The 10,107-nt window shown below is 36.3% G+C and overlaps 2 protein-coding genes across 2 annotated transcripts in view; one reads left to right on the forward strand and one right to left on the reverse strand.

The window, feature by feature from the left end:
* LOC111379923 (uncharacterized protein C227.17c-like) overlaps positions 1 to 2,619 on the reverse strand; it is a 3,651-nt gene extending 1,032 nt beyond the window's left edge. The window contains exons 1-2 of the mRNA XM_023003368.1: positions 2,409 to 2,619; positions 1,331 to 1,449 (exon numbers count right to left, since the gene is read on the reverse strand). Coding sequence (XP_022859136.1) covers positions 1,331 to 1,449; positions 2,409 to 2,493 — 204 coding nt within the window. The 5' untranslated portion in view covers positions 2,494 to 2,619. The remainder of the gene's footprint in view (positions 1 to 1,330; positions 1,450 to 2,408) is intronic.
* Positions 2,620 to 2,794: 175 nt separating this feature from the next.
* On the forward strand, positions 2,795 to 7,998 carry LOC111379921 (protein RETICULATA-RELATED 1, chloroplastic-like). The gene is made up of 7 exons (XM_023003367.1): positions 2,795 to 3,390; positions 3,663 to 3,761; positions 4,870 to 5,090; positions 5,720 to 5,789; positions 5,958 to 6,037; positions 6,760 to 6,824; positions 7,322 to 7,998. The coding sequence occupies exons 1-7, from the start codon at positions 2,908 to 2,910 to the stop codon at positions 7,513 to 7,515; spliced, it is 1,212 nt and encodes a 403-aa protein (XP_022859135.1). The 5' UTR covers positions 2,795 to 2,907; the 3' UTR covers positions 7,516 to 7,998.
* Positions 7,999 to 10,107: the final 2,109 nt, after the last annotated feature.

The following is a 10,107-nucleotide window of genomic DNA, read 5'->3' on the forward strand; positions in this document are numbered from 1 at the left end:
TGGTATTGCTGCGGAAAATGATCTCGTTCACTATTGACCGTGTTGCCTGTGCTATGATAACTAGAACAAATAGTTGTCATCTAAATAGATCAGCTTTGATATTGAATGTAACTGGATTTCTACGAAGTACTTAGATGCAGTGATTTAAATGCAAACATAAAAATAAACAATTTGGGATATCCTACTGTTAAAGTTCTAACCGGGAAAAACAAAGAACGGAATATGTATAAGCAAAACTCTTATTGAATGCCGAAAATGATTTCAAAAAGGAAAATAACATATAGTCATTCGAGAGGACTACACTCTCCTAAGCCTCACTTTTACTCACTTAAATCCTGCCCTCTACCCTCCAGGTTGCCTCTGTATTTATAGATCCTTTCTAAATAATCCCCCCCCCCGCCATAACAGAATTCTGTTGATGTATATTCTTCTCAATTTCTTCCGAGCTCTTCTAGAAATGGAGGCCTATCACCTACATACCACACCTTTTATATCTTGAAAAGTCCATTTGAAGTTCATATGATAAAGTCCATCCCTGTGATACACTTTCATCTCCAGAAGTTGCATCGAAAAAGTTTTAGTATCTTTTAGTGCTATAGCAAGGTAATATAATTATAGGTCTAGAATTTATATATTGCATTCGTTACTGTAGAACATCCTCCCAGGATATTACTGAATCAAGCTATGGTAGTTCTAATCATATATCTGAGTTAGGGTTTTATTCCAGATTTGAATCAAAATATAGTTGTTGCATCAACAAAATGCCTTTATTTTTATAATAGAAAACAGGCTATCCTGAAGATTATTCGGAAAGAACACCCCTTATAAAACAAGAAGAAAGATCGTACAGCCAGAGAGCAGAGTTAAAGTTTATAGTTACAGACATTTAGGTCTCTCCAATTACATGAATATCTGATGCAGTCAAGCAGAAACCAATATGACTTTTGAGGTTGGCACATTTTATAATGGTGGGTGAAATCCAATCAAAATTAACATTCCATCTCAATTAATCAAACTTATCATTTCTCAGGCAATCTTGTGTAGATCTTTCTCTTTCCCTCCCACGTTCTTTCTCTATAAATAAGCATTGCTCCAAAGAAAAAGCATCTGTCATCCATACCAGATTACCCCTTTTTCGCTGGATAATGCTATATTTAAACCTAATTACCTGCCTATGGTGGAGATTACTACTTGGACACATGGCAGAGTCTATTGATGCAGGCTGCAATTTTATCTTTACAATAATTTGAGATCTCTAGATTTCTGTTTTCTCATGCTAACGTAAAGCATCAATTATCCAGCATTGACTGTGTATAAGTTCGAGACACACCTCTACTCCAGAAAATCTTTTTGTTTTGAGACTTAAACAATAAACAAGAGCAGTCCACTTTCCAGAACAATTGTCAAGATCACCAAGCCGATAATATTGCTGCATCTGATGGACGGGGGCTGCCAAAACATGATAGTCCATATATTTGATGATTGTAAAATGGAAATCACAGATAAATTTAAACTTTCAGGGGGCCTGTGTATTGACAGGAAACCTTAATAAAAATAAAGCAAATGAATTCAACCAAAAGACCGTTGTGCTTAAACCTAGTACCAGATGATCTTCCAAAAACTTTGGGATTAGTTGATGTCAGATAATTGAGCAAACTGAACGTTCCTACTATGCCCAGCCCACAAATTTGCAGGATAGACAAACTGGTGGTTCAGCTGATTTGTTCATGTTGTAAATTTGCTTAAACTTAAACTGCAGTTCAATTTGAATACTCGTGTTTTTGTGCCCCTGTTCAGTACAAATTCTGTAAATTTTTTTCAAACTCATTTTCTACCGCACATTCTCCTAGTAAAGTAATTTTGCTCATCTATTCATATTTCTTCTTTAATTTTTAACCACACATTCTCAAAAAAAATCACATTTCACGAAATTCATATCAAACATACTCACAATAGGGAAGCTAGATACAGCCCTCAACATTCATTGACAAAACTTTCAAAGAAAATACTAACAAAATGGGGCACCTCCAACATCTAAAGTCTCCATAAAGAAGAAAAGAATGCATTTCATTAAATTTATGGTGGTTACAACTAGTCTTGTCGACCGAAGTTTTACAATGTAAATTTGTAATGACTCTTAATCGTATGGAGTCCCATCCAAGTGGTTCTGAAACCGTTGATCTAAATTTATTCATATGAAGAAAAAGATCTAAATTTTAATTTCCATTTAATCAAACCATATCATGAATAAATACGCGAACAGGTATAAGTAAAGTTAATTTATCTAATCACAGAACCTAATCGGTCAATTCATGAAATTATGGCCGCAGTGCCAAATCGTGGTAAAATTATAAGAATTATATGCAATTCATTAAGTAGAAAGGAGACGGGAGGAGATTGCGGCGTACAATAGCAAAACCAGAGGGCGTCGAAGTGGGTGGTGCAGGATAATCGCCGCCGTGGGACGGAGGCTTCTTCCTTCTCTAGACTCATCCAACTCTCTCCTCCTTTCCGAGTCAAACTCAAAACTCCCAGGCAGGCCCAACACGTTACACGTCACACGTTTCTACTTCCAAAGTAATTAATGGAAACTGTACTTCTACGATCAATTTGAATTTTTGTACAAACTTCAGTGACCATTTGTGAAATTAACTCAAAAATCTTCCATATTGGATTCTTTTGCCAAATACCCGTTAACCCCATGGCAACTGCAGTGTAAATTTCCGAACAATGGATAAAACTGTCCTAAAAGTACAACCAACTTGCGCAGAGTAATAATAAATAAATGGTCACAGACTAAGAGTCGCACTCGAACGGCGGCCAACCCTACACACAAACAAAAGACGCAGTCCAACACCAAAAACACGCACAATCCTATTACTTTGAAATTGATTTTGAATTAAAATCATGTCAGCAATTTTTATTCCAACGGGCCTCACAATCTCCAAACTTTGCAATTCAGCGGACGGTAACAATTCGTTGCATCATTGCACAAGCAGCAATGCCTGTTTTGAATTTAAAATCTTTGCAGAGCTTACACCTTCGAATCACCGGTCCTTTAAGAACGGCAATCAAAAACTGTTCCGAGTGAAATGCAGCGAGTCGGAGTCCGTGGCCAAAACGATTTCGTCGTCAGAAGGTTTTGAGGGTACGGAAATTGATGGGAATGGAGACGGCGGAGACGATCTGTTTCCCCCAGGTGGTGGCGGCAGCGGCGGTGGTGGAGAAGAGGGTGATGATGATGAAGAGGAGTTTGGGCCGATAATGAAGTGCGAGGATGTTATGAAGGAGGCAGAAATTCGGGGTGCGAATCTGCCACCGGATATGCTTGAAGCTGCAAAAACCACAGGGCTTCGGGAGTTGATTCTTGCTCGTTATTTAGATTTTCAGGTGAAAATGCATGTCGATTAGTTTAACACTAAGTACGTCATGGAATTGGGATCGTTAAACTGAAAACAGAATCATCAATTTATTTTAGCTGAAGTTTAATCGTGCAGTTTTAATTGTTGGTCGTTAATGGAAAGCTGAGAGAACATATACTAATTGTTGGTACATGTTAATGTATATAAATAAAAATTCATTATGTGTATGCAAATACTGTCAGGGTATATGTGGTTGTGATCTACATATTGGTTTTAATGTTATTTTGATTAATATCGCAGGGTTCAGTTGGGCCATTAGGATTTCTTATGAGACATTGTTCGATGCTTAGGAATCGCATGCTGGCAGATCCGTCATTTTTGTTTAAAGTTGGAACAGAGGTTCGCTTGAGTTTTTGTACTTTCGTATATGGTTTAGTGTATGTAGTTTAGATATTTAATCACTATCTAATTTCTGCTTTAGCGACATCGAATTTAAGAACTGATGTGATGATTGATAAGTTATTTTTTTTTCCTGATTGTGATTACCTTATGGAAGATAATAGTTTCTTATTATAGCAAACAATTACTTCTGACGGGCTTTGTTAACAAAAGACGCTTTTGGTTATTTGTTGCATTACATTTACCACTTATAAAGTTAATGACTTCTACAACGTTAAGTTGACCTATGAACTTTAAGCAAAGCTATAGAAATACAAAATTGTTCTTTTTCTTCCAACCAGGCTTATTACAAACCCACCTTGCCAAGACATAAAATTTCCAGTCCTTAACCCCCACCACTACCACTCTGCTCCAACCTAGCCGTCTCTCTATCACCCTTTCAACTTCACATGCTGCCATTCACCTCACCATTAGAGCTATCTTACCTCCTACCATGTAGTCCAATTGCCTCCATCTATTTCTCTTTCCTTCCTAATTCTATTTGCAACAATTCTCTGTCACCTTACCTCCAAGTTTTCTTCCTCGTGCACCTTGAATTTCTTGCTCCCTCACATGCACCATGATAAAGGTAGTGATAATAGTCAGGAGAATATTATCTCAAACTCCTAATAGAACTAGAGATTTTATAGAGATCTGTAGTCTCAACTTCCTTTCTCTCTTCTTGTTTTCTAACGATTATGTCTCTCTCTCTCTCTCTCTCTCTCTCTCTCAATAGAACTGACTTCCCAATTCTCTTATCCTTTTCTAAATTTCTTATTCTCATCTCGACAAACACGTGTAATTTTCTACTGGAAAATGACACTGTGATTTGGTAAGAACTTGGATCCTTTGTTCCTTCTCTTTTCTTGCCATTCTGTAGAGAAATCTAAGGTATCTTAGACTCCCTACAATGGGGGAAACTTCTTTGAAGTCATCCGCAATTATATAGATAGTATACTGTTTGCTTGAAATGTTTATTTGGAATAATTATTTACATGTGACTTGTTGCATATAATTTTTCCGTTGATTGTTTGGTGGATGTTTGACTAATGATTTGGTTGTGTTCCAGGTGGTAATTGATTCTTGTTGTGCGACATTTGCAGAAGTTAAGCAAAGGGGAAAGGATTTCTGGGCTGAGTTTGAATTGTATGCTGCTGATCTTTTGGTTGGCATTGTTGTTGACATTGCTTTGGTTGGCATGTTAGCACCTTATGCTCGTATAGGCAAGCGGTCAGTTTCCAGTGGTTTTCTTGGACGTGTGCAGCATATTTGTGGAGCTCTTCCCAGCAGGTAAGTCATGCATTTGTAGGGTATGGATCTTAACTACCACTTGGAGTCCTCTAGATATATTCTGCACTAAGTACTCTTCTTGTTGCAGCTTGTTTTCTCTTAGCCCTTTGCTTGATGGTACTGAAAGCTATTGGTTAAGTGGAATAGTTGTCTGATATCATTAGAATAAACAGTGGTTGGAAGTTGGAATTACATTTTTCTTAGTTTTAACCCACTCAGGCTGCAAGTTAGTATTGTACTTCTGTATGTTAAGAGCCTTCCCAGCAGAATTCTATTTATATATAATTGAACTCAGACATCTGGTTGCATTTATATGGGGATAGTTATGTGACGGTACAAAATATAGAATATATAGAAAACGACTATATTATTCGTTGTTATAATCTTGATTAAAACTTCATTGCAATTTGCTTAAATAATCCTGAATGATTTTCTGATCAAGCCTTGTACAGATTGTCTCTAGCATCCAATTGAACTGTTAACCGCATGTGTTTTGGAACCTTCATAGTTTTCCCAATTTTCGAACTCCCTTTTTGCGATGCTGATTCTGAGCCAATGGCAATGCAAATCTTTCCTGCCACAATCAATGATCAATGGATATGTGATTGTAAATATTTGTGGTCATATAGTGTTTTTGAAGCTGAGAGACCAGGAATCAAGTTTTCATCACAGCAGCGGATCGCAACATACTTTTACAAGGTGATATCTGCTAAGGATTCATCCAATTATCTTTACGCTGCCATGAATTACCTGAAGAAATGTCTTTACTTTATCATCTTCTTTGCCTAGTCATACACGAAGCTTGACTGGCAATTGTAGTTACATGGTGGTTGTTGTTGCTTGCTGATGTGCCTATTTGGCATGTAGGGTGTATTGTACGGCTCAGTTGGATTCGGTTGTGGTCTTATTGGCCAAGGCATTGCAAATATGATCATGACGGCTAAACGGTAAAGAACAATATTTGATCTCTTCTCTTTCCTCTCTCTCTTTCATCCATATATTGTGTTGTTAAGATCTGGATTGACACATTGGAAATCAGTTAACTGCTCTTTACTAGTGAAATTGTTGGTATACTTTGCTATTGAGGTAGACGGCGTGTTTTTTCAAGAAATTTAAATCCAAATACTTTTGCTTGCCCAAGATAAAATTGATCTTAATTGTTTCTACTAATCTTCACTAAGTCTCCTGGAGAGCTTGGAAGAATAGAAATCTTTATTCTCGCGTTCTGTTGTATATAATAAACTAAACGTATCACTTAGGGTATGTTTGATTACATTTATTTTTCATGGAAAATATCAGTTTTCCATCCAAATTTTCACTTTGAGTGTTTGATTGCTATTTTTTTCCATGGAAAACATTTTCCAACTTTTAAAAATATGCCTAATTTTACTTGTTTTTAAGGAAAATATTTTCCTTGGGTAGAGGTAGTTTTTATTTTCCACAAAAGATGGAAAATATTTTATTTTCTAGGTAATATTTTCCATGTCAATCAAACACACCCTTAAAGATATGTTCAATTATGTTGTTTGGTGTTCTGCAAACTATCAATGATTTCTCCTAATGGCTGTTGTGAGCTGCTGTTACCCTCTGTGGTTAATATACAGTCATCTGGGTAAATGTTTGTTTTCTCCATCTGTTATCTATATGGCTGTACCTTTCTACATGACAGGAGTATAAAGAAGTCAGAAGAAGACATACCTGTTCCCCCATTGGTGAAAAGTGCTGCCCTATGGGGTATGTTTAATTTTTAACTTGAAATGTTTAATTATTATTTTGAATATGTGTACAATAATAATAGCAACGTCCTTCTTGATGTATAACAGCCATAAAGTGCTTTGTCTATTGAGATCGATATGATAACAGGCGTCAGGATAACTGACATTGAAGACTGATTTACTCAATTTTAGAGGCGTAAACAAAAGAGGAGAATAGTAGGGTGCAAGGGAAATATGTTGCGTATGGGAGGTTAATATTCAAGTTATTAAAGAGGCAGGAAATGAATAGATCTGTGATGTCCATTTATGCTTCAAGAACTTTGAAATTAAAGAAGAAAGAGAATAACAAATTTTTGCAATTGATATTTTATATTTGAATACCTGACTAACCTTCATTTTCAGCTGACATAGGATTTCTTTTCCAGTAGTTTCTTGTTGCTCGTCATAGTTGGCTATGTTTACCATGACTCATTCCTCCTTTTGGTTTTATTTTATTTTTTTTTAAATTTCGATCAGGTGTTTTCCTTGCGGTATCTTCGAACACTCGTTACCAGATTATTAATGGATTGGAGCATCTTGTAGAAGCTTCACCATTGGGAAAACAGATCCCACCTGTTGCCATGGCTTTCACAGTGGGTGTAAGGTTTGCCAACAATATATACGGTGGAATGCAGTTTGTAGATTGGGCTAAATGGAGTGGAGTTCAATAGTTGTTCTTAGCAGAAACTTTCAATCGGCATATACATAATTCACTCATTCAGAATCGAGAAAGAAATGCCCGTAAAGAAAATGGGAATGAAAGAAATGATGAGCAACAGCTCTAGCGAAGCTTTTATTTCCAATATGGCTTTATTTTGTAGCACTAGCTTGAGAGCTCAATTTATTTGTTGTGGGAACCTTCGACCCCGTGATAGAAAGACTTCTTTGGTGAGGTACTTCTGAGTAGGATAGTGAAGTTCGGTTTGAAAATGCTCCAGGTTCGTTCTCTATTAAGCTTATGTTGGGACATGTTCGCTGTACTGTAATCTGTTACCCTATGGTATTCTTGTTCGGTAGGAATTGCTTAAGATATATTTTTGGTGGCATTTAATCCCCATACGATGATTATGTGTTTGTAGGTATGCACAAGTGCTGTAATAACTAGAAGAAGAGGACTTAAAAAATGCATAATTACTTTATTATACATTTGTCCAGTATTCTGTATGGTTCTGATATGGCAGATGGTCTGGAAAAAACGGCGAACTCTTGATCCCACATGGGATTCATATTTTTGACGATTTGGAGCTATTGCTCAATTACTTGAAGTCAAGTAGATATCTATAGAAAGCGATGCTCAAAATTTCTTCTCGCGTCTCTTTACAGAATCTATTTGGGATGGTTTGTGGTTCTACTTTTTACTATTAAAGCCATGTTTGAGTTCCATTATTTTCTCATTAAAATGAAAAATAGAATCGTTATTCATCACATCAAACTACCATATTTGACTTTTTATTTTTTGTATGGGACTTGTAACGGTTATATTTTTCATTCTCATTTTTACAATAATGTGGCTCAAACGGGGACTAAAAAATTGTCTAAATAGATTGAAAAGTAAGTTTTTTTAGTCTTAAAGCAGCTTTTCACTTTATAGAAGATATCCAAAGTGTAGATTAAAAGAAGCTTTCATCTATAATCTTATTTATTAGTGGTGCAATTTGATATCTTAGTTCAACCCTGACTTTTGGTGAATATGAGATCTCATCCACTAGATTTTAGTATAACAATTTCATATTATACCTATAGAGGAAAGCATTTGATTTGTAATGAATGATTGCAGCTTGTTTTGGATTTTAAATTCTTAACCAAATCTATCAACCACTACTAAAATCTTATGATGGCCTTTTAAACTACACCTAACATCAATCATATATTCATTTGGATGTTATCTCTATAACTTTCCCGTAATTTCAAACAGTTCGAAGTTACTATAATCAGTAACTCTACTGTACCTTACTTCGTTGACAAAAAAATAAAAATAAATAAATAAATTTATAGTTCGAGCTCCAAATTTAACCACACTCGATCCTTCTTATCCAACCTTCCTTATTTAAGTATGTCAAAAGTGATTTGCATTTCCTTTTTCTTTCGTCTCATATTGGAGTGGCCAGCATTGTTTCACGTGAGGATATTGAGAAATTCACCCAAAACACAATGCTCATTCGTTCATTCCAGGTAAATTCAAAAAGGAAAAATTACAGTTTCTTCAATAAAAACTAAAAGAAATTCTAGGGTTCTAAGAATTCATAACGTAGTATGTTCGCAAACAATGAAAAAAAAAAAAGAAGAAAAAAGAAGAAGAAGAGTTTCAAGACGAGCGACAATTGGATGACATGTATTCTACTGATATTCGGGCAACAGAAATCATCTTTGATAAATAAAGCAAACTCATCGGCACAAAATCTGTTAAAACATTAAAGTCAACATCATGGACCGCCTAAACTAATGCTAATAATAACTACCATATTTTTCCTACACAAGCTCTAGTAGGTATGTGTACATGACCATAAGGAACCGAAAATTTTATAATTTGGATGCTTACAAAGTTATACATTGGTTTCATGGAGCTATACATTTATAAACCGTAAGTATGAAAATATGAGATATAGAATATGTACTTGTTTGGTGAGTAGAATGTCGTATTTACCTGTATGGAAGCTCTGTAGATGACTGTGCATGAGTTCAACTATTCAAGGGGACTCCCCAATTTGTGCTTTAACAATTGCTTCCTCTGTGATTTACCAAATCCCATATCCAATTTACGGAAGGGGGTTGTGTGAGAGAGGCAAATTTCTCTTATTACAACACTCAAAACAAAGAGAAACTTTTCCGATGTCTGGAGTGGCGGGCGGAAGTTTCTGCCTGCTCGATTGATGCTCTGGGAGTCGGTGCTGTGCTATCCACGACGTCTGGTTCGGTATCTGAAGACCGGGGAAGCAGCTTGCATCCAATCCTCCGAGTGACAAACCGAGGGGAACTAAGGTAGCTATGTGACTTGGTCACCTTTTTCACTTCTTCCTTAATTTTAGTGAATTCTTGTTCTAGCTCTCCAACTCGAGTTCTCATCCTTTCCATGTCGACTTTTAGAACCTGGTTCTCACGAACAACTGTTACCCACCCATCTCGTTGAACAGTTTGACCGGTTATTTCATTTGGGGCAGCCAATGAAGCTGCGGGGGCACTTTCAGTATCCAGATCGTTCAGGCAGCCGGCTAAAGCCCTCCTCAACTGCATTTGTTCAAAGAACAAGACTTGAAGAATAACTC

This window comes from Olea europaea, unplaced genomic scaffold (genome assembly GCF_002742605.1).
Source record: "Olea europaea var. sylvestris unplaced genomic scaffold, O_europaea_v1 scaffold2062, whole genome shotgun sequence".
Classification (NCBI taxonomy): Eukaryota; Viridiplantae; Streptophyta; class Magnoliopsida; order Lamiales; family Oleaceae; genus Olea; species Olea europaea.